Below are 24,311 nucleotides of genomic sequence, written 5' to 3'. Positions count from 1 at the left end.
TATTTAAACTGCTTGATAATTTTGAGAGAGATGCTCCTTATAGGTTGCGTTGTCTACTTAATTGATACAATCTTCCCAGAATGAGTTTGTTAGCAGATATGTTGCACTGCTTCTTGCCAATGTTCTGATAAAGGATTCTGAGATGGAACTGCTGAGAAATATTAAAAACAAAGACATACTTGAAATCTGTGTAGTCTCAAGTTTTACAACAGATTTGGTGGTTCTGTATAACCACCAACTTGAAAAATTCAGTTGGAAATCAGGCTATTTGATTATCTTTGCAAAGTGGATGGTGGCACAAGCTTGTCTTAAATGGTAGGTGCACAATTTTAAACACTAATTCAATTATGTACATAAGGCATTAGCAAATGGCTTGACCCAGGCAAGCTCACCTTTAGGCCTTGAGACTGGTGAGGCTATGTACTAAACAGATGTGTAAGTATGGCGTTAATAGCTCCTGCCAGGAGTGGTATGTTCTTACATTCCATACAGTATTTGAGTGTAGAAAGACCTGCAACAGATTGTAGTATATAGTTAACTTAGATATTGGTTCAGTTCAGATACGAAGCGAAATCATGACTAGGGGTGTGCGCTTGGTATATACTTAGCTAAATATCTTATCAGTATTTATTCAGCCGAATACAGATGGTTCAGTTCAGATATGAAGCAAAATCATGACTAGGGGTGTGCACTCGGTATATACTTAGCTAAATAAATACCCGAAAAATACTTTATCAGTATTTATTCAGCCGAATACAGATTGGAGAATCTGATTCGGCTACCAAAATAACCGTGCCTGAATAAAAGCTGATATTATTTGGCTTTTATTTGCTCAAAGGCATTTAAAGAGACTGTGGATGGGGGCTCCTTTGGGGGGCCCATAGCATCTGACCCCCTGGTCCAATCTTTTTAAAACATGGGGGGGGGGGTTGAAGGGAGGCAACAGCAGCTATGCTGCAAATTTGGTGCCTCTGTTTCAAAAAACAAACCCCCGAGCCCCCAACCCCCCCAGATCAATTCTCCATTATAGCCTATGAGGACAGTCCCCATAGGGTATAATGGGGCTAAATAAATTTGGTCTTCCTGAATAGTTACCCGAATCCCAATTCAATACCGATACTGGTATTTGGCAGTATTTGGAATACCAATATTTTTGGGGTCCAAGAGACCTGAATCGGGGAAAAACAAATTTTGCACACCCCTGGTCATAATTTCTTTAACTAAGGAGATCCCCTGATCAGGGTTTAGTTAAACAATGGTTTTCCATTCTGTCTGATCAGGACCAATTGTCTGCTTAACATCATTAAGCAGCAGAAGCACAGTTAATGAGACAAGGTCGAAATCCACATGCTCTTGAAGGTGAATTATTTGTTGCTAAAGGAAATTAGAATCTTTTTGCCAGTTGTCTGAAGACCATTAAATGGGCTAAAGGGCAAGTGATGGAAAGTGATAGGAAAATTAAGGGACATGGGACTGCTTTACCTGTTCCCCATTCAAGTTTTGGAAGATGTCCCTCATTTTAAATGCAGTGTTGATCTGGCTACTATAGTCACAATAAGTCCTATCATTTGGCACAGTTATCCTTTAGTGTTCTTCTGTGGTGTGTAGTATGACAAAAGAAGATTTGATCTTACAAACTCTGCAGATACGCCGCTATATATTCTATTAGCCGGATTCTTCATTTCCCTGTTATTCCAAACCTGGAATTGTTTACTTCTTTAGCTGGAAGTCCTGTCTTTTATGATAGTTGACTTTTTCCACAAACAGCTTCTCATTTCTTCCATTCAGATTCTTGGGCCTGATCATTATGGAGTTGGAACACTTTCTATGCAGACTGTCAAAAAGCACTGGGTTTGTCTATAAGCAAGGCCCTATGTGGTTTAGGTGCCAGTTTTTTCAGGCACTGATGTACAGGCAGTCACAATATCTACAAGCAAATGCTACTACCTGAATCAGCTAGAACTGATTTGCTAAGGAAACTGCATTCTGCTATCAGTAGTGAAGCAGGTGCTTTGCTTATGATACAAAATTTGTAATTTGAGGGCAGGGGGAGAACAGATGCTTGAAACAAAACACAGACATCTTGAATACTGTTGGTCAAGTACTGCTTTAGAATTTCACCTATTTTACTTTTTTTTGGTCAAGTATACCTACAAACGTCATACTAAAACCAGTATAAACATAGTAAAAAAACCCCTTCAGAATAGGATTATATAAAAATACCCAAATATATTTTAAAATATTGTTATGAACATATTAAATACATTGATTCTGCATCTTAACTTTCATCCAAGGATTTTCAGGGTAGGAGTTAGCTTTTCAAATAGTTCTGAAGTGCCTGCTAGAGTGATCTGTGTCCTGTTTCCAACAACATACTTTCTAGCGTAACTCTGCTGCTGTGTTCAATATAAGGCTGATACAACCATGATGACAAGCAGACCATTAAGGAATCTCGGTCAGCAGTATGTGCAATCTTGCACAATAGTTTGCTTCAGTTTCAGTTCTTTTGAGTACATTTCTAGGAGTTTGACAGACGTTTCATCTGAAATAAAAAAGCAAAATCAAGAAGTCGTTCTACAGTCACATCTTCCTTTACATTCCATTTTTCATTATACCGAACACCACAATATTGGATTCTCTTCTCCATATATTAAAGTTCCTACCTTCATTCATGTTATCATCTTAGAAAATTAAAATACAGCAACTTTTAAATTCCCAAAGGGAGATTTTCTGCCCTAGCCCTGCTGAAAAAAATATCGGATACAATTTTAATTTAATTGTATGTGATACAGGGAATTGTTAATTATGAAAATACAGTGCACCCCAGGAAATCCAGAATCCTCTCAACAGAATTGCAGTCCAGTCCTCATGAGCTGCATGGAATTCTTTGCATGTATTTTGGCTTTCATTTTCAACTAACAGCCAGCACTTCAAATTGGAAAGACAACCCATTTCAAAGGAAGAATTTACTTACAGAAATAGGGTGTGGGCCATGTGTGGAATAATGGTGTCCTGTGGTCTCCATGATGGTATTTTTCCAAGTCACAGATTCCTTTAGTGGTTGAACACAGCTTTTCCATTTTCTGATGTATTTTTGTCTTAACAGAATTTAGAACAAATGCATATGTAAGGTATTTTATGTAATAACTGGGCCGCAGCTCATTTAACAGTAAGCCTATGTCACATCAGGTTCTTTGATTCTCCCATTTTACTTCTTTAGGAAATTTCAGTGCCGGGTGGTTTTACCAGAGTCTGCCCAAAAACCAGAGCGTCACCATGTGACATCATTTCCGCTCTGCCCCCACTCCCAGAACTGGGGTGGAGATAAACAGCTAGTCAAGGTCAGACATTCTCAAGAAGTGCTTTTTGCAAGTGATGGAATGCTTCTAAGCCTCCCTTTGTAACACTTCTGAATGGCTTGCATAAAAGTGTACATATTCCATCCTTGATGCCCTGTTTAGGTCTCTATGAATGGATGTTGGCTCAAACAGACAGGTGGATATACTTAATTAAAAAAGAGAGAGACCTATATTTCCTAGCTCAGGATGTGGCCTTAGTCTAAAAGATGAGACAAACGTAGCCATTATGGCTGTGAAGAAGAGTACCATATTTTCAAAGGTCCTGAGTAGTTCTGTGCAGTGCTCTTCCAACTCAACATTGTAATCGGGTGGCGGGCTTCTATCATCGGAGGCAACGTTATCACATTCTATCTCCAACTTGTCTTTAAACCTGAAGAAAAATATCCTTCATTATTAAGGACGGTGGTTGTTACCTCTACCCTCCCTACCTGTTCGCAGCATTGTTGCCCAGAAGATCACCCTCCCCTTCCAACCAGGGCGAAGGCACCCCCATCCCTGGTTTCTTGTACTTCTGATGTTATTAAAGGTAAAGGTTTCCTTTGCTCGAAAGCCAGTTGAATCCGACTCTAGGGATGCGGTGCTTATCTCCGTTTCCAAGCCGAAGAGCCAGCGCTGTCCAGAGACATTTCCGTGGTCATGTGGCCGGCATGACTAGATGCCAAGGCACATGGAATGCTGTTACCTTCCCACTGAAGTGGTACCTATTTATCTACTTGCAATTTCTTGCATACTTTCGTGGCCATTTCCCCTTGTCTGATGTTATTAGACAAGGTGAAATGGCCACGAGAGTCCCTCTCCCGTTTTGGAAAGCGTATTTTCTGCCATTAACGAGAACTTTAAAACATATATAGAGGTGAAACAAAATGCCAGTCAGGCCCAGGAGAGCCACACGGCATCCATTGTCAAGAGCCTGTCTTGGATACCTGGTAATTACTTTAATTCCACCCGGCCGATATCTGTGAATGATTCTCTCCCCTCCCAGTGTAGTAAACTAATCAACTGCCTCCAGCAGGCTTTTGAACTTGCCCAGAGAGGCAGAACATTAACTAGGCCAATTTCTACCACTGACCAAACTGGTCCTTCTGTCTCTTAATTCAGTCGAGTTCCCCACACACTCTACCAGCTTCTCTGCGGCCCCTTTTAGTGCTTCCCAGAGCTGGGTTTTTCCTGTGCAAATTCAAACTCCAACAGATAAGAAGTAAAAAAGGGGCTATTTTCCCCAACAATTTGGATTCAGCCACCTTTGGAACTCAAGAGATCAACTTGGAACCAGGCAAGCACTCCCACTCTCACTCAAGGGCTGCTCCCCCCTCCATGATCTTCAAGGAATCCTAGACCACAATCCCCCACCCCACCCCTTCTCATCTCACAGGTAAACTATTTTACATTCTCCCGTTCTATTTTCCATTCAGGCAGCAGCCTCGCCAGGGTATCTTTACATAGGACTGGATTGTGTACTAGCTTTCTTGGGGTGTATATGCTATTCTGCTGGACCAGCTGCTAAATTCTGAATTAGCTCTCTCTCGCTCTTTGCTTTTCTTTATGCTGTCCCTTTTATTTGAAATAAAAGTGTATTATTGAAATGTTCTTTACCCTGAACTGGATAGCCCAGGCAAGCCCGATCTCGGAAGCTAAGCAGGGTTTACTCTGGCCAAGTACTTGGATGGGAGACTTCCTTGAAATACCAGAGGCAGGAGGTGGGGGCAAGCTTTATTCAGCCACCTCTCTGAACATCCTCCAGGCCCCCAGGAAGGGTCAGTCACCAGAGGTCGCCATGACTTCCAAGTGCGCGCACACACACAAACATATTAAAAACTACAAAAAAAGTTTGTCTCCTTCCATTTCTGGGAACACGGTGCTAGGTTTGACCTAGACATGGTGGGAGAAAGTGCCGTCAAGTTGCAGATGACTTACGGCAACCCCCCAGGGCTTTCAAGGCAAGAGACATTCAGAGGTGGTTTGCCATTGCCTGCCTCTGAATAGCAACCCTGGACTTCCTTGGCGGTCTCCCATCCAAATATTAACCAAGGCTGAGCCTGCTTAGGTTCCAAGACTGGGTTAGCTTGGGCCACCCAGGTCAGGGATACCATGTATACACAGACCTAAAAGTCCAAAAAGAAAGCCAAGACTGCTTTAGGTGCACTTAAGAAAGGCTATACCCGCCTACAGGGAGTCGTTTGTGTAACAGCATGCAGAATCATTGTTTTTTCTTGATGTGTAAGTAAATAGTTTCTTAATATAGGTCTTAAACTTGCACAGTGTGAGCATTTAAAAGGCCACCAGCTAACTGAAGTTTGACAGCTGAGATAACCTTTGCATGGGTAGTGTGGACATTTTATTTCAGCACTTACTGTGTAGCAATTTTGATGTTCACGATTTTGGTAGCACTGGTAAAACCGTTTTCATTCAGCGTCTCCCACTTCATTATTAAATTATGCCAGTCTGCTGCATTATCTTTAATTTTTCTTGCACTGACTGATAACCCGGGTGTCTTGGGAGTAAGACTTCTACCTATTCAAAGACACAATCAAAAGTGCTTTAAATCAGAAAAATTAAAGTTAGCTGTAGGATCCTATTTTTTAAACTGTCTTCTGGGTTTTTATGCCATGCTTCCAATCACATTCCCCTAATTTCTGTATGCTTTTTGCAATCTGTACAGCCCAGACCTAGATGGCTCAGGCAAGGCCAATCCCATCAGATCAGTGTGGTGTAGTGGGTAAGAGTGTTGGACGAGTATCTGGAAAACCCAGGTTCGAATCCCTGTCTGTGCCATGGAAGCTCACTGGGTGACCTTGAGGCAGTCACATACTCTCAGCCTAACCTACCTCGCAGGGCTGTTGTGAGAATAAAATGGAGGAAAGGAGAATTACATAAGCTGCTTTAGGTCCCCATTTGGGGGGAAAGTGTGATATAAATGAACTACCTAAATAAAAAATGAATGCCTCAGTGGTGGAGCATCTGCTGGGCATGCGAAAGGTCCCAGATTCAACCCCCAGCATCTCCTGTTAAAAAGATCAAGTAAGGAGGTGATGTGAGAGACCTCAAGCTAAACCATTTGGAGAGTTGCTGCCTGTCTGCAGATAATACTGATCTTGATGGACTAAAGGTCTAATTCAGTGTAAGGCAATTTCACTTGTCAACAACAGCACTCAGAATTCGCCCTTTATTTAGGCAAATCAAGAATGACAACCATTTCCTGCTCCTGTGATCACTGACACTAATGTGAATCAAAATCTCAGCTAATTTCCCTATGAATACACACAGGAAAAGACTGACATAAGAAGATTCTTTATTTAGTTTATTTATAGCCCGCCTTTCTCACTGAGACTCAAGGTGGATTATAGAGTACAAAAAGAGAGAAAAGGTAATCATATAACTTAAGGATTTCGAATGAACAAGGCAATGCAGTAGGATAATAGTACAAACTGAATGACAACATGAGCAACAAATATGACCGTATAGTATAAGATCGACAAAGAACAATGCAAGAGAGATAGGAATACAAACCTGAACAGCAAATTGCCTTGCCCAGAGAGTGAAAAGGGATAAGTAAGCCGCATTAATAATGCAACCCTGTACAGAGTTGCTCCAGTTTAAATCAACCTAAACCTATGGGTTTAGAAGAATAAAGTTTGGGTCCAGTGGGCCTTTGAAGACCAGCAAAGTTTAACTCTGGATATAAGCTTTCGTGTGCATGCAGAATTAAACTTTGCTGGTCTTCAAGGTGCCACTGGACTAAAACTTTCTTCTACCGCTCTCCACCTGGATCTATGGGTTTTGACTGGAACGACACGGCACTCTGCCTGGAAGTAACCTCGAACAGGGATCCCGGCTGGGATTCTCAACCAGTGTTCCCTCTAAACTGAGTTAGTGCTCACAGTTTTTTAGCCTCCAGCTCACACCTTTTTGTCTCAGCTCAGGGAGGATGGCTCCAGAGCAAACTTAATTTATGCAGTGGCCAAACTGCTCGCTCACAGCTTTTAATGCCAGGAGCTCACAAGGTAGAATTTTTGCTCACAAGACTCCACAGCTTAGAGGGAACATTGTATCTCAACCCTTCCCTGCAAAACACTCCGCAGTTTACCCGCTCGAGCTCCCCGCCACGGTCTAGCGTGAAGACAAGCGCGACAGACGCCCTCCTCTCAAGGAACCCGCATCGACACTCACCCGCCATCCTCGTGCGGCCTACAGAGACCGGCGCTCCGGCTTAGGCCGCTCCCCTCGGAAGTGTTCTCACGTCCGGCTCCGCCCCTCAGGGCCGTCCCGCCGCTGCCGCCTGGAGGCCGCGGTAACGCTCGACTTTCCCTTCCCAGCGCTGCTGGGGGCTTGTGGGGTGGGAGAGGCGATGCCCGCCCCGAAAACCATGAAGGGCCCCGGGCCCTGCTGAGGTGAGTGGGCGGTTGCGGCCTAGTCTGGAGGTGGTCGTCGTCTCCATCGAAACGGGTTGCTGGGATCCGTGTTGTGCCTGTGGGGAATTCCTGCCGTGCAGTCGTCCCTCCTGGGGTCTCGTCGTCGCCCCACCCGTGACTACTTTGCAAAAGGAAAGGACGCTCCTATCAGCCCGGTCCCTTTCAGGGTTTCTTGGCTTCTATAGCCCCTTTCCAGGGAATCTTGGAGCACCTTAAATACTAACACGCTTATTGTGGTGGGAGCTTTCTGTGGACGAGTATCTTGTGCTTATAAACGTCGGGATTTGTCACCCCGGTAGGGTTGTTGTACGGCCGCTCTGCACATTCCCAGAAGCACTCCTTGCAGTTGCAAAGCCCTGGCGTAGATACTGAGGCGAGGTTCTGTGGAGCAGATTTCTTAAATACCTCTCAAATAAACACGAGGGAAGTTAAGTCTACGTTGCAAATTCGGAGTCTGCTAAATGTAAATTGCGTAGTCAGTATGACAGCGGAACTTACTTGGAATTACTCAATGGAGATTAGTTTGCCCCCGTTCTATACTTTGAAGCACCCGTTTATACTTAACCTCAAGAGTGTATTTTTTGGCGTATAGGTGGTCTTGGGCTTCCTCATAAAGTTACTGGCTGGGAGCATGGAGATGGGAATAGGTAGCTACTCCAGAATGTACTGTATGTCTGTAGGTGTTGTAATAGTTTAGTACATGTTACTCTGTGTTAGCTACTCCAGAATGTACTGTATATCTGTAGGTGTTGTAATAGTTTAGTACATCTATCTTTTTCATCATTGGCGGGTGGGGGGAGAATTGCTGCTCTCTGTTCAATGGGGAAGCATCTGTCCTCTTTCCTTTGTAGACCCAGGTTTTTCTCCCCCTGCCCTTTGAAGCGCAACCATTTCTTTTGCCTCCTTCTCCAGCAGGCATTGGAGTGGGAAATTGCACACTTCTTAGGGAGCTTCTCTTCATACAGTACACTTTGTTGAATATTGCAGTATGTGTATTCATCAGCTGCTGAGACAAAAAAAAACAGACCTCTGGGAGTCTTTACCTAGCGAATAGGAATACATAGTTACATATTTCCTATCCATTGCAAGTGGTGCATTGGTTGGAGGAACTTCGGTGGAGTCTCCTTCTGGCCATAGACTCCCAGTTTTTAGCAGCCCTGTGCCCTTTAGCAGTTTATCTTGCTCGCCTTGCTGTGTGGTACTTGTTGGATTTTCCTTCAGGTACATTCTGTGTGGGTTAACGAATGTTGGTTGCAGACTTTGTGGGAAGAGATATATCTCATGGCCCACTTTGTTTTTTTAAAGAATGAGTGGAAAGACTAGGTGAAGGTTTGGCAGAGCTGCAGTTAATGCTGTCTTTCAAAATATGCCTTCTCTTTGGTTCCTCATTAAAGCTACAGGAGAAGAGACCTTTGTCCACTCCTGCTCCTGGAGAAGAATCATAGCCATCATTCCCTAATGTGTTGGTCAGCTAGTGAGATGCATCGTACCTTAGACAGGGGGCTGAATGTGCTGAACTTCTGGGTCTATTGAAGCTGTAGGATTCCTTTAAATTTTGGTGAGTCTTTGTGTGTGTGTGTGCCTGGAAGTCATGGCTGGCCTGGCAACCCCTAGTGGGGCTCGGACGTTTCAGAGAGGTGGCTTATTATTGCCTGCCTCATCTTCCCAGCCCTGGTATTCCTTGGAGGTCTCCCCTCCAAGTGCTTCCAAGGGTTAGCCCTGCTTAGCTTCCAAGACGTGATGAGCGTGGGCCTGGGCTATTCAAGTCAGGGAAAGCTGTAGGATTCTACAGTTCTATTCTAAAAATAAAAATAAATAAAAATTCTTTGATGGAACATCGTTGGCAGAGTTGTAAATCTTAACCAGGCATGAGACTAATATTCATATTGGGGGAAGAATAGAAATATAATGTAACTCTGGCTCCCTGCAGGTGTTGTTGTTGTTATACTCCAGTATATCTTTTTGGATTAAAAGGCATGTATTAGCTTTTCAACATGATCACAATCTCACTGCATCCCTTTTTTTTTAATGTCAGTATAATTCTGACACTTGTAATACTTACAACAGCCTTGTGAGGTAGGCCAGTAACAGTGGAGATTCTGTGCAGTTTCTCAGACGTCCCAGTCTATTCAGTCGGAACTGACTCCCATGTAAGCATAAATAGGGCTGTAGCCTTAATCGGTTACAGTAGAATTATTAGAGTTTCAAACTCTGGTTACTTATTTATGAGAGATAGCACCAAAAAGCTTGTCGCTCCTGAAATAAAAATAAAGCCCTCTAAAGAGCAAAGGGCACTTTATCAGGAAGATCAGGGCATGCAGTTCTGGTTACGCAACACATCTTCCACATGAGAACTGAGAAATGAAACCAGATAGCTGATGCTCACCTTGACGTTTGATGCTGGCCTTACTCTGACTTTGAATCTGACCTGTTTCATGTACAGGCAGATGGCAGCTGACCTTCCCTGTTTGTTGTCATGGCAGCAAACTGTATATGAGGATGCCTTATGTACTACATGCAAGGTGATTCGATATTGCATGAGGGATTGGGAAGTCTGGGTGGCCCAGGCTAGGCCAAGCTCCTCAGATCTTGGAAGCTAAGCAGGGTGAGCTCTGGCTGGTATTTGAATGTGAAGGATGTCCAGGCTCGCTACACAAAGGCGGGCCGTGGCAAAACCACCTCTGTTTGCCGGTTGCCTTGAAAACCCTGCAGGATGCCATATGTTGGATGCAACTCGACAGCGCTCTCCACCACCATGATTGCCCCCTGGATGTGTACAGACTTTCTGGCTGAATGACTGAACTATGCCGGGAGGTAGTGTAAATCACATGATCCAGCCCAGAAGGAAACGAGATGTTAGATTAGGCAATGCCAGGATTTACTGTGTTCTCATTTTTGGCAAAAGGAAAGTGTTTATTTGGGATTTAGGTTTCACTGTTGCACACCCTTTCAGTGCAGTGTTAGTTAGCTAGTTCAGTTGCTGTCAGTCCTGTGGCCTTGGGCCTTTTGCATTGCCATTAGTTTAGGCAGACTTGGTAGCACAGGCATTGAATGGATTGCTGATATGGGATTTATGTATTTATTAGATTTCCAGCCTGTGTGCTTAAGACCACAAGTAGGCCTGCAAGGAAACAAAGATGGTGTGGCTAGTACAGACAGTGGCTTCATGAAGCCAAACATTTGTGTTAACTCCTGTCTAATAATAATGCTTAGCATTTATGTAGCACATTTAAAGCTTTCGATGCACTTTGCGTGCATCGGTTGTAACAACAGTCCTGCAAGGAAGGCCAGTAGAATTATCCCCATTTTGTGTGCAGAGACCTGAAGCTAAGAAAGTATTGACTTGCCTCTAGTTGCCTAATAACTTCTTGGCTCTCCACGGTGGATGTGAGGGAAGAGGGGAGAAAAACCCGGCCACTCACTGATGTCTTCAAGTCCTGCAGGAAGTGAAACAGAGCCCTGCCCTGCTGACCCCAGTTCCTCTGTGCATTCCAGAGCACCAAGATGGTCAGGAGTGGGGTCTTGGGCAATGTTCCCTCTAAGCTGTGGAGTCTTGTGAGCAAAACGTCTGCTTTGTGAGCTACTGGCAGTAAAGTTGTGAGCGAGCAATTTGGCTACTGTGTACATTAGTTTGCTCTGGAGCCATCCCTTCCTGAGCGAAGGCGAAAATCTGTGGGCCGGAGGCTAAAAAACTACGAGCTGGCTCACCCTAACTCAGCTTAGAGGGAACACGGGTCTTGGGGTCCCCCCCCTGCCCCCAAGTAGGGTTTTTGCAAGAGGAAGAAGCTAAGTGAGTTTCTAGGGCTGGTTCTGCAAAGCCAGCACAAAGGAAGGCAGACCCTTCCCCCTTTTCCATGTTCCTTGCTATTCACAAAAGCCAGGAATGGGACTCACCATTGGTGAGCTGGCCAAGAGCATTTATGGAGCCTGGATGTCCGTGTAGGAAAATCAATTGTGTATTAGGTGCTAAATTAGTCACGGGCATCATGAGCACTTTTATGGCTTGTGAGCAGCCTCTCTTTGCAGTTTCACTGCTGTCAGTTCTGTGGGATTATGAACAAAATCCAGGAGAAGAGCAAGGTTCAAGTTCAGTAGCACCTTAAAGACCTGCAAGATTTATCGGGTACCAAGCTTTCAAGAGTCAAAGCCCCATTCTTGTGGAGCTTTGACTCTCAGAAGCTTATACCCTGGAAATCTTGTTGGTCTTCAGGGTGGTCCTGTACTCAGATCTTGCTTTTGTACTGCAGACAGAGGTCATTTTGGGGGGGATCGCGGGGGATCGCATTTCCCCGGGTGAGGTGCGGGGGGGCACACGATGAAGCCCCGCCCCCTGCTTCCGGCCGCCCCGCTTCCAGCCCTCATTCAGCCAGGAGGAGGCAGGAGAAGAGGGAGGGTAAGTTGCTTCCTCCCCACCTCTCCCCACCCCTTCCTGCCTGGGGCCAGGGAGGGCCTTGGCGGGGCTTCCTCACACTCCCTCCGGCCTTGCAGGTCCACCGCAGGGCCCCTGATGCCAGGGGGTGTGGCATATGCTAATGAGTTATGCTAATGAGTTCCCCTAGCTCTTTTTCTACGAAACGACCCCTGACTGCAGACCTGCGTGGTTACCCACCTGGGGGGAAAAATAGGCAAAATCCTTATTTCTTCTGCAAAAATGCCAGAACTGTCATGATTTTAAACTGGAAAAGTGTAAGAGCGATTTGTGTTCCCCCCTTCACGTTTCAGTGAAAATGCTGGAAAACCAGAACCGAAAGAAATGTTGCCTCTTGTCTGCCTTAAAGCACAAAGCAATTGCATAGTAATTTGATTTCTAGGTTAGTATAACCATTCGTCTCATGTCCCTAATCTGCGGTCAGTGGTATTGTGAATCTGAAACCACATTTATCAGGAGACAGCCAGTGTGGTATGGCGGTTAGAGCTCTGGAATAGGAGCTGGCAAAGCTTACGAGGTGATTTGGGGTCAGACACACACACTCATCCGAACCAACCTCACAGGGTTGTTGTGAGGATAACAATGAAGAAGAGGGGAACAATATAAGTTGCTTTGGGTCCTGATTGGGGATGGGGGCAAGGTGTAAACGAAGTAAATAATAGCAATATATTTATATTTACACTCAGTTATTTGGATTCTAAAGGGGATGCGTAACAGACATTGTCTCTGTTGTGGAGAATAAATTAAGTGCATCTTTCCCAGTTTACAGGTAACACATTCGGCTGTTGACCATGGCATCGGTGACGCCATCCTTTACTTTCAAGGAGTTCTGCCCCTTGTACTACCTCCTGAATGCCATCCCTACGAGGATCCAGAAGGGATTCCGTTCCATTGTGGTGTACCTCACTGCCCTCGACACTAATGGGGACTACATTGCTGTGGGCAGCAGTATCGGGATGCTGTATCTGTACTGCAGGCACCTGAACCAGATGAAGAAGTACAATTTTGAGGTAAGAGTGAACATACGTTGTTTAAAAGTGTACGGCTTCATTTTTTCCCAGAATATACCCGAGGTTTCTGCCCTCAGTTTTAACATCTGTTAGCTGTCTGCGAGCGAAAGGTGCGGCGGTCGCTTTAAAAACCAAAGAGGAATCATGTCGCCTGCCCCTCAGGAAATGTATTCCAGCATAAGATTGGACTGGAACCCAGTTTCTCAGACGCATGACGAAGTGGGCTGTAGTACAGGGAAGCTTATGCTGCATTAAAAGAAAAAAAGAGTCTTTGAAGTTTAAGATACCTGTTTGTTTTCACTGTGGAAGACTAACACTTCTGTCCCTCTAGCCCTTTATGTAAATTTATCTAACACTAAGTTCAGTTTCACTCTCTGTCTAATTGTCTATAATCCTGTTATTCTGTTCAGCATGTTTTACAGGTTGGTTTTAAGCTGCATCTCCTTTTTTAATCTTTTAAGTTATCCTTTTTTTGTTGTTGTATAGCTGGTGCTTTATTTAAATGATCCAAAAACCAGGTCTTTTGAATCCAACTGGGTGACATTTTTATCTAATCACACTAAAACATATTTCCCACCAAATCAACCAAATGTAGATTCCATGATGGCAGAAAGTTACCGATGATTTGTTTTATTGATTTATTTCATTGATGTCCTACCTTTCTTTCACTATGGAGCTTTAGATGTTGCACATACGTTCCCAGGAGAGATTTGAGATCCGGGCAGTGACCAGAGCATAGTTTATTAACATCACCAAGGTTGCTGTATCATGTGCCATCATACCAGCATGATGTAGTGGTTAGAATGTCAGGATAGGGTCTGGGAGGACCCATATTTGCATCTGCAGTGAAAGATTGTTGGGTGACTTTGGGCCACTCTCTGCCTAACCTACCTCACAGGGTTGTTGTAAGGATAACATGGAGGAGAGGAAAATAACATGAGCTGCTTTGGGCCCCCTTGGAGAGAAAAGTGGGGTATAAATGAAGAAACGTAATAAACAGTACCCTGAGACCAGTGTGTAAACATAAAAATGAAAAGTGGTTACATTAGCAAAACAAATCTAGAGGTCTAACAAGGTGTTTATTTATTTTGGTAGTTTAGTGCTCTGTTTTCAAGTGGCTCACAAAAAACATCCAATTTAAATAATTTAATTAAGAAAAAAACAGGTATTTGTTTTTTAAAGCACAAAACCAAATCTTGTGCAAGTTTTAAGTCCGCTGACTGGTTCACCCAGTCGTCATTGGCTCTGAGCCATGGACTAATCTCTTTTGTTAAACGGCTTGTGCCTCCGGCCCTATCTAGGCTTTATATATGTAGGACAGGAAAGAGATGCATACAGGTGAGGTGTTGTGTAGTTGACAAGCTGTTCCCCAACAGTTCCTCTTCCTGCACTCTCACAAATCATAGAAGGAGCCAGTTCAATTTCCATCCTCCATTCATACACACAATATACACAAACTTGCTGGAAGAAAACTTTGTGGAAGTTGGAGGGAACCCAGTTGAGGAGGTTCTGCTCCATGCTATTTAGTACATTCCTCCATCTTCCTGTAAGCAGCTCAAGGTAGCGTGTGTAGTTCTCCTCTCCTCCATTTTACCCTCCCAACAACCCTGTGAAGTAGGATAGCCCGAGAGCAAATGACTGGCTCAAGTAAGTTTCATGGCAGCTGGGAGTTTCGACATGGGTCTACCTGAGGCTAGGGGGCCACGCCAGATCCTACACCACACTGGTGTTCTTCCATAACTGAGCACAGACTCTGAAGCAACATCTTGGAGAATTTCAAGTTCTGGGGGGTGAGGATCAGGGGGACGACCCATATGGAGGAAGCGCTCCCTCGGGCATCCCAGTTCCAGCCAGCACAAATAAAACTGTTGGGCTTGCATCTGGAAACTTGCTGCCTTCATTTCACACTTAACGTTTTTGCTCTTGTTTGATCAGGGGAAAAGTGAGTCTATTACGGTTGTGAAACTCTTGAGCTGCTTTGATGATCTTGTTGCGGTTGGAACAGCTTCAGGCAAGATTGCTGTTTTTCAGCTGGTCTCTTCGTTGCCTGGGAGAAACAAACAAGTAAGACCCAAACTTGATTAAAACCTGTGGTGTTTGAGACAGCCTCTAATTAATTGTGCAGTTTCCTGGCCGTCAGGTTAAGGACATGTGCTTAACGCAGTATCTAGCAAGCGTGTTTTAGCTTCGTGGTATGAGTAGGGCTTTTTCGAAATCCCTAATTATACAGGTCATCTTTGTCTGGAAACAGGCTTCTGTGAAATTCCTGATACATGTTAAAGTGAAATCGCTTGCCTAGTCAGAGAAAAGCACCGCTATGTTAATTGGACCGTAGAATAGGCTTTCTGCCCATTTCCTGCCCCTTACTCAGTTCCTTTGGTATGTTCACTTGGGAGTCTTTTTTGCAGCTTCGAAGATTTGACGTGTCTGGAATCCACAAAAGTAGCATCACAGCTTTGGCATGGAGTCCCAACGGAATGAAATTATACTCCGGAGATGACAAAGGGAAAATCGTCTACTCTGCGTTGGATTTCGATCAGGTAAGGAGTTGCTCCAGATCAGGGGGCAGGTAGTTTCTGCATCAAAATTGAAGGCAGTACTGGAGACAAGGAAGGCTGGGCCTTTCATTTCTGTGAGCCCTTTTTAATATGAGCAATCGTACAATGTTCTGGCCTGTTGGCATCTCATCTTTTTGTTTTTTCTGGCCTGTACAATAATAGTGGCCCTCCTTCTTGTGTTCCTTATGTGTTTTTAATATAATTATTTTATAATTTTAACTGTATTTTAATTGTTTTAATGTATTTTACGTTCACCACCATGTGGACCCTGATCGGGTGGAAAGGCGGTATAAGATCAGCCAATATCATAATGTCCCTATATAAATCAATGGTGCAACCTCATTTGGAATACTGTGTGCAATTCTGGTCACCACTCCTTAAAAAGGATATTATAGCTTTGGAAAAAGTGCAGAAAAGGGCAACTCGAATGATAAAAGGGTCGGAACACTTTCCCTATGAGGAAAGGTCAAGGCGCTTAGGGCTCTTTAGCTTGGAGAAACGACGACTGAGGGGTGACATGATCGAGGTTTATAAAATTATGCATGGGAAAGTGCAGGTAGAGAAAGAGGTACTTTTCTCCCTTTCTCACAATACAAGAACTCGTGAGCACACCATGAAATTGCTGAGCGGTCGGGTTAGAACGGATAAAAGGAAGTACTTCTTTCACCCAAAGAGTGATTAACACTTGGAATTCACTGCCACAGGAAGTGGTGGCGGCTACAAGCATGGACGGCTTCAAAAGGGAATTAGATAAGCATATGGAGCAGAGGTCCATCAGTGGCTATTAGCCACAAGGTATAGATAGGGACTCTGGGGCAAGTGATGCTCTGTCTTCTTGGTGCTTGGGGGGGGGGGTCAACAGTGGGAGGGCTTCTAATGTCCTGGCCCCACTGGTGGACCTCCTGATGGCACTGGTATTTCTGGCCACTGTGTGATACAGAGTGTTGGACTGGATGGGCCTTTGGCCTTTAGCCTCTCCTATAAGACTTCTTCATCCTGTAGGAACCACTTTGTTTGCTTAAGTCACCAGATTGGAGCTTCCTACAAGTGTTGGCGTTGTTTAATTAGGCTGCCTTGCACCAGGGGCAGGGCTTTGTCTGTGGTGGTGGAACCCTTTCCTAGAGAGAGTTAAGGCAGACCTGCTGTGTTTTGAGTTGGGAGACTGGTTAAGACTGCGTTATTCTGGCAAATGTGGAAGAAAGGACATTTATATTCCCAGTTTAAAGGATATTTTATTGGAACTTGCTGCTGCTAATGGATTTGCAATTGTTCTTTATGCAGTTCTTACTAAAATTGATTCAATTTTATTGATTGAATGTCATGGCTTTCAGCTGCTGCCAGCTGGTCTGAGGATTATGGTAGGATAGAAGTTGTAAAATAGGAAAATATGCTGTGGAGTTACCTTAACATTACGGATCAGGCGGGGGGTGGGGGGAAATAATGCTTTGTTTAAAGTTAGCACGATAGTTGGAGCCCAGTTTCCTGAGGACTTGGAGTTATGGCAGCTTAATGTAGTTGATACAAAGGCACAGTGTTCCATTCATAAAGACTTTGTGGTGCTAGTAATAACAAGACATCCAAAAATACCAGATTTCACAATAAAAGTCAACAGACTGGCACTGATGTATGTTTGGTGGCAAAGCTTGTCTGTCAAGCTAGTCTGAATAATTTCTTAACGGTTTAGTCCCCTTACCTGAAATATTCTGCACTTTCCAATATGGTCCGTTCTTGGACAGTTGGAAATGATTTAATCTTCATTTATTTTGGTATTATGACCACTTCAGCATGGCTTGGATTAGTTCTATATGATTTCACTGTGGAAGGCGGAACAAGTTCTAAATAGTTTTCATGTCTATTGTTACTTGATTAAGGATACATTTGCATCTTTCTTTCCTTCCTTCTCCTTTCTTTATTTCCGTGTTTTGTTTGCTGCTTTTTTCTGCTTTGTTTTGTTCTCCCGGGAAGTTTTAAAATAGTGGTGGCACAACTGAGAAAATGCTTGCATCTCTTTTTAAGTATCAAGTGAATCAGCTCCCAGTCCAGCAAGCATTCCTCCTCCGCCCCCAAACTGTGGGATACCCTGGTCTGTGTGGCTTTCTGGCTTCCCACACTTCCTTCTGCCTGCTGTTATCTTGGCAATGACAGTCTTTTTGGCCTTTTCTTCTGCACTGTACCTGTCTTCTGCAGCACAGATAGTGTCAAGGAATCTGAACGAATGCTTGCTCCTTTCCTTAGAGGTGCTGCTTACTGCTCAAAGACAGTGGAGGTCAGTATAGCATGGACCCTCTGCATTCCTTTGGGGATGGAGCAGTGGATGCATCCAACACAGTGACTTAATTTTCCAAGGTGCATCATTCCCACTCTGCCCCTCAGCTTAGGAGTCTGTAGTTTAGAGATCAGAATGTGTGCTGTATCCAGGTAACAAACCCCAGGTGCACAATAAATTATGTAACCTGCTTAGCCCTCCTGAATTTCTGTGGTGGATTGTTGATTATAAATACTGTGGTCATTAGAAGAGGCTTTTTAGAAGATACCACAGCTGCATTGAAGAAGGCCTGGTAAGTGTCGTCTGCTCTATGGATCTTCTTTAGGGGATCCATAGATCCCTTTTTCCAGCTGGTTTTGTTCACTTTTCCCGAAATATACTACAGTTTGCTATAGGGTCTGCTGAAATTGCTGGGTTTCCCCCAAAGTAGGAGTCCAGTGGCTCTCAAAAGAATAACAGAATTTATTCCAGCATAAGCTTTTGTGAGTCTGAGTTTTCCCCAAAGGGTTTGTTTGCTCATATCCCAGTTTATGTTGGATCATCACTAGATTCACAGTCTGTGCTCAGCTGTGGGGTTGTTGGGCCTTGCCTATCTTCAAGGTTGTTCAAGGAGATCTGTCAAGCCAAGTATCGGGGGGAAAAGAACACTTGCTCCTTCTGCATAAATGGTCCAGCGTGAACTGAACTCCAGTGGTGCCTATCAGTTTCAGGTTCTATCTTCTTTAATTTGATCCAGCACTGTTAAAAGCATAGTCAGGTTCTTAACTTGGGAAACAACGGTGTTCTGTGTCCCTGTTATGTCTCTCCAGGGTCGTTGCAATTCCAGTTTGGTCTTGGAAGAGCCGTCTTCAATTGTGCAGCTAGATTACAGCCAGAAAGTGTTGCTGGTCTCCACTCTACAGCGAAGTCTACTGAGTTATAAAGATTAATGCTTTCATTAAGTCAAGGAATTTAGGAGATTAGTTAGTCCATTTTGTTGTATATCTAATTTCTTCTCAGTGTGCACATAGACTTCTTCCAGCTCATCCATAAGTCTTTTTAGTTCATAAGTGCTATTTGGCAACTCTTAGCCGCAAGTCATATGCTTCTCTGGCCGTGCCTCCTTCTGCTCCAAGTAGGTCTCTGTCCGTCTCTTCCAGGTCAGCTGCCTGGCCTCCTCCGTCTTGCTGCTCTTCCTCTTTCTGTCCGAAGAATTGCTTCAACCATTCTTCTGCTTTTAACACCGAGTCGATTTTTTCTCTTTTGTCTCTATATTTGAATTGGACCCCTTCTGGAAAAAGCCAGGAGTATTGAATTTGGTTGATCTGAAGTGTTGAGATGAGTTCTTTGTACGCTTTTCTTTTCTGTCGAACCTCAAATGGAACGTCCTTAAGGACCCTGATACTTGCTGATCCCATTTGCAGGGGTTTGTCTGCTGTTGCTTTGAGAATATCATCTCTTGTCTGTCGTCGGAGAAATTTGACCACGATCTCGCCCGGCAGTTTGTTTTGCTTAATATATTTAGAGTAAGAACGATATGTCACTTCTATCTCTGCATGCGCTTCAGCCGTTGCAATGCCGAGCGATAGAGCGATTAGCTCAGCTGCCACATCTTTCAAAATTTCTCCTGTCGTCTCAGCCACCCCTTGGAATCTAAGGGTTTTATTCGCTTTGTCCATTTGTAGGTTCAATAGCTTCCTTTCGTGTAGATCCTGCTTTTGTTCCATCAGACCAACTCTTTTCTTCAGCTTTTTAGCATCATGTGTGGTCTCTTTAAGTTTTTCATCAGTTTGGATCGATTTTTTCACAAGCTCGGTGATCTGCTGTTGCTGTTTTGCCATGCTCTGGTTTGAGGCAGCAATCAATTGGTTAAGGCCATCGAGTCTTTCATGAATGGGCCGAAGCAGCTCTGTTAGTGTGGAGAAAACATCTCCTTCCTCCACTCTCGGACTTTGAGAACCACGCCCCCATCTCACTCCTCTCCCTCGGAAGCCGGCCATTTTCCGCTTTGTTTATACTAAAGAGTGCTTTTTCACACTTCTTCAGCAAGTGCTGGTTTATCCGCAAAAAACAGCTAAGTCTCTGGCACGCTTGAGTGATTAATTGTCTTCTCCCCCTCCCCGTCTCTTTAAATCACAGTTCGGTTTGTTTACGTCTGGGATTCCTCCCGACGCCGCTGAGGGTGGGGGGGGGATCGGAACTCACTTTTAAAGCTTCTTCGCTCGTCTCATTCTCCAGTTCCTTGACAGTCTGATCACAGACTCCTTTTAATCATGCTTCATTCGCTGACCCGCTTGCTTGTCCCGATCGGCATTCAGCTATGCTCGGTAAAAACCGAGCCTCTCAGGGGGTGGACCGAATGGGGCAGGGAGGAGCGCCTCAATTCCCCGGCTTCAAGCCGTGGAAGAGGTCGCCCCTCAAGCGCCCCCGGCTTGGAGCCCCACACTGAGGCTCACCTGGGGGTGCCACTTGAGGTGACACCCCTCCAGCACCCCTGGAGCGCGGAATGCCTCCCCCGTTCAGGAGAGAGCCTCCGCCATCGCAGCATAGTCAGGTTCTTAACTTGGGAAACGACGGTGTTCTGTGTCCCTGTTATGTCTCTCCAGGGTCGTTGCAATTCCAGTTTGGTCTTGGAAGAGCCGTCTTCAATTGTGCAGCTAGATTACAGCCAGAAAGTGTTGCTGGTCTCCACTCTACAGCGAAGTCTACTGTTTTACACAGAAGAGAAATCTGTCAAGCAAGTTGGAACCCAGCCCAGGAAAAAGTAACTCCATTAAATTTTGATGCAAACAAATACCATTTAGTTTCAGATTTGTAGAGATGGGGTTTGGGTAATGAAGTCATTCAACATAATGCTTTGCATAAAATATTTTTTTCCATTCAGCGTCCTTTCTCTGAAGCTGTTAAGTAGATCATTTGAAGTATGATCGTTTTATTACTTTAATTATTCTGACGAGAGATAGGTGTGCTTATCTGAAATCCTGCTTGTCATGAGCAGGGCATTAATATCCCATGCTGCTCTCTTACCCTTCTTGGCTATTATCCCATGATCCTTGAGTCTAATTCAAACTTCTGTATCCATTCATATATTTTCCTCTCTGTGTTGCTTTCCAATAGAGCCCTCTATATTTGTTTCCAGAGCAAAAAAAATCGGAAGCAGAATAAATTTCTGCCAGACTTACAGATTCATTGTTTGGTTTTGGCATACCCTTACATTATCTGGGTTGAAAATAGTTATCTATCCTTCTTTTGTGAGAGGGGGGAGACACTTGATCAGAATTCAGAGAACCCTGTATATAAGTAAAAATCACTTCTGTGTGAGTGCCGATTGCTTGATTTCTTCCCTGACTGCCTCTCCCTGTGGTGGTGGAAAGCAATGCTCCCTCTAAGCTGTGGAGTCTTGTGAGCAACAATTCTACTTTGTGAGCTACTGGCATTAAAGTCGTGAGTGAGCAGTTTGGCTACTGCATAAATGAGTTGGCTCTGGAGTCCTCCTTCCCGAGCTAAGACAAAAATGTGTGAGCCGGAGACTAAAAACCTGGGAGCTAGCTCACACTAACTCAGCTTAGAGGGAACACTGGTGGAAAGTGCTGTCAAGTCACAGGCAACCATCTAGGATTTTCAAGGCAAGAGACATTCAGAGGTGGGTCTGTCAGTGCCTGCCTCTGCAGAGTGACCCTGGACTTCCTTGGTGGTAGACTTCCTATCCAAATACTAACCAGGACCAACTCGACTTAGCTTCCAAGATCTGATGAGATTTCCCTGTACTGGGCCCTAAAATGCTCCAGAGAATCTTCTGACCTTCAGAAATAAATTTCTAGAGGCTGCAACAGGAAAGGAGCTGGCAAATATCTGTTATGCGCAAGGAAGATGGCACATGTTTCTGTGAATCCTGGTTTATATTCTTCCTGCTCTGTATTTCAGGTCATTCGTTACAAATATGCAAAGGTTGTTTATTCATCGCACAAGGCTCCTAATTTGTTCAACATTGCAAAGCATTTTCAAATTTACGTTGTTTGAGCCCTGACCTGGGTAGCCCAGGCAAGCCCGATCTTGTCAGATTGCAGAAGCTAAGCAGGGCCGACCCTGGCAAGTATTTGGATGGGAGACCTCCAGAGAATACCAGGGCTGGGAGGTCAGAGGCCTCTGCAAACCAATATAGAGGGCTTTATTGGCAAGCAACACAGAGAGGAAAATATATGAATCGAGCCCCTTCTCTGAACATCCTCCGTGCCCCAGTAGGAGTCCCCAGCGGTCACCGTGACTTCCAGGCACAGGCATACAGACACACCACAAACACAAAAATGCATAAATACCAAAACAAAAGCAACACAAAAATTATGTTGTTTAGAAAATTTGTATACTGCCTCTCCAGAGCCTTGCTAGGACACTAAAGTGGTTGGCGCTGGTGGTCTCTTTTTCTCCTCTCCACCCCACCCCCTGGTGTCATTATGTGGTTTGCCCATACTTTTGCTTTTCAATTTTAGCACTGGAAAAATCGGAGCATGTTTCATACCTGGGTTGTGTAAGCAAAGCGACCTGACGCTGTTTGCCGCAAGGCCTGGGATTCGCCTTTGGAAATCGAACGTCCACGGGACTGTACAAGCCACTTATATTTTGAAAGACGTGTTCGCTGCTGGAATGAAACCTTTTGAATTATATCCCCGGATGGAACCCGCTGACAAGGGAAGTTACAGTTTCCCCGAGAGGCAATTCGGCCTCATTTCCTGCTTTTTCCAGGAAGGTTGGGTGCTGAGCTGGAATGAATATAGCATCTATTTATTAGACACTGTAAACCAGGTGAGTGAAACCAATAAAGCTGTGCTATAGCCAATGATCCCTCTAATGTTTTCCCCTACTGAGCAGAGCATTTCACATCCTGAGCAGAATATAACTGCTGTAAACTTAAAATGGGCAGTGCAAGACCCTGCGTGGCTCCAGATTGCCGCTGAGCGGGGCTTCGTCGGTTAATGAGCAGCCACTCACATGCACAGTTTAGCGGGAACCCTGCTTATAGCTAGTGCATTTGAAGAAGAAGAAGAGATTGGATTTATACCCCGCCCTTCACTACCCAAAGGAGTCTGAAGGCTAGCTGAGGCAGCCATTTACTGGCTGGCTCCGCCTCCTGCAGCAGCCCCCGCCCACACTGTGTCAGAATTCCAACGGTTACTGCAGGCTCAAAAGGGCTGGGGACCCCCCCCCCCCCGGAACTACGGCTTGCCCAAGGTCATGCAGCCAGGGGCAAGTGGAGGAGTGGGGAATCAAACCCGGTTCCCCCAGATGAGAGTTCTCACACTTAACCACAACACCAAAACTGGCTTTAAGACCAAGGCAGTGGGCTCTTTTCTGAAGTTACTTCAGCCAGATATATGGTCTCGCAAAATACAGTATATCATGTCGATGGGTGAAATCAATTTATAAAAGAAAACTCAAGCAGGGAAAAGCGATGTACAGGAGAAATTTACTGAGAACCTGGCTACCCCCTCATTCTTTAGGAGTACAGAAACAAACCTAATGGGCAAGTGAAAGAGACCGTTTTTAAAGATATCTCTGAATAAGGAAACTTAGTAAGAAGAGTGTAACATAGTTTGAGTATGGGACTGACTTGTAGTTAACAATTGTTGACTGATGTGGGCTGCTCAGTGAATGGTAGAAATTTGTAGTTGAATGTTTTTGTGTTGGTGGAAGTTCTTCAGAATGGCAGTATCTCTCTCTCTCTTATTTCTTTTGCAATAAAAGATAATATTGTTGCATCCAGTTCTTCCACAGCAAGGTTTTGGCTCTGTGACTAACGTCATGGGTTTGCCGCTTGATCCTAAGGTACACTTGAATGGCCCTTAGTTATGTATTGTAAGGCAGTGGCACACTGCTCCATCAGCGGCCAGCCACGCGGCTGCTTATTGGAAGAGGGGGAGAGCACGAGGCCCTTTCCATTGGCCAGCCTGGCCCAAATGCTCCCCACCCCGGTCCCTTAGCAGTAGACCCAGCCATTCTGAAGGAGGGGGAAAGAGCATGCCCCCCTTCCATTATTCTGCTTTGACCCACTTGTATTTCTTGGATTTAACCACCTTGACTTGCTTTCGCTCAGTCCTCATCAAGTTGGAAGTTTTGTGTCTGTGCGCGCGCACACACTCTTTGGTGGTGGAAAGTGCCATCAGGTCCCAGCTGACTTATGGCGACCCCGTAGGGATTTTGAGGCAAGAGACGTTCAGAGGTGGTTGGCCATTGCCTGGCTCCCTATCACAACCCTGGACTTCCTCGGAGGTCTCCCATCCAAATGCTAGCCAGGGCCGACTCTGCT

At 44.7% G+C, this 24,311-nt stretch overlaps 3 protein-coding genes across 3 annotated transcripts in view; 2 read left to right on the top strand and 1 right to left on the bottom strand.

The window, feature by feature from the left end:
- The window catches only part of ZNF839 (zinc finger protein 839), a 14,248-nt gene extending 12,446 nt beyond the window's left edge, over positions 1-1,802 (top strand). The window contains exon 7 of the mRNA XM_015418505.1: positions 1,789-1,802. Coding sequence (XP_015273991.1) covers positions 1,789-1,802 — 14 coding nt within the window. The remainder of the gene's footprint in view (positions 1-1,788) is intronic.
- A 504-nt stretch (positions 1,803-2,306) lies between these two features.
- On the bottom strand, positions 2,307-7,591 carry CINP (cyclin-dependent kinase 2 interacting protein). The gene is given in 6 exon segments (XM_015418569.1): positions 2,307-2,477; positions 2,479-2,542; positions 2,975-3,098; positions 3,606-3,729; positions 5,711-5,870; positions 7,527-7,591. Coding segments are annotated over 6 exon segments (615 nt in total). The 5' UTR covers positions 7,534-7,591; the 3' UTR covers positions 2,307-2,341.
- Positions 7,592-7,638: 47 nt separating this feature from the next.
- Positions 7,639-24,311, top strand: part of TECPR2 (tectonin beta-propeller repeat containing 2) — an 82,412-nt gene continuing 65,739 nt past the window's right edge. Inside the window, exons 1-6 of the mRNA XM_015418494.1 lie at positions 7,639-7,747; positions 12,960-13,207; positions 15,143-15,271; positions 15,616-15,747; positions 20,617-20,774; positions 22,498-22,810. Of these exons, the coding sequence (XP_015273980.1) occupies positions 12,989-13,207; positions 15,143-15,271; positions 15,616-15,747; positions 20,617-20,774; positions 22,498-22,810 (951 nt within the window). The 5' untranslated portion in view covers positions 7,639-7,747; positions 12,960-12,988. The remainder of the gene's footprint in view (positions 7,748-12,959; positions 13,208-15,142; positions 15,272-15,615; positions 15,748-20,616; positions 20,775-22,497; positions 22,811-24,311) is intronic.

This window comes from Gekko japonicus, unplaced genomic scaffold (genome assembly GCF_001447785.1).
Source record: "Gekko japonicus isolate JY-2015 unplaced genomic scaffold, Gekko_japonicus_V1.1 scaffold93, whole genome shotgun sequence".
Taxonomy (NCBI): Eukaryota; Metazoa; Chordata; class Lepidosauria; order Squamata; family Gekkonidae; genus Gekko; species Gekko japonicus.
This window is presented reverse-complemented; position numbering and strand designations above follow the sequence as displayed.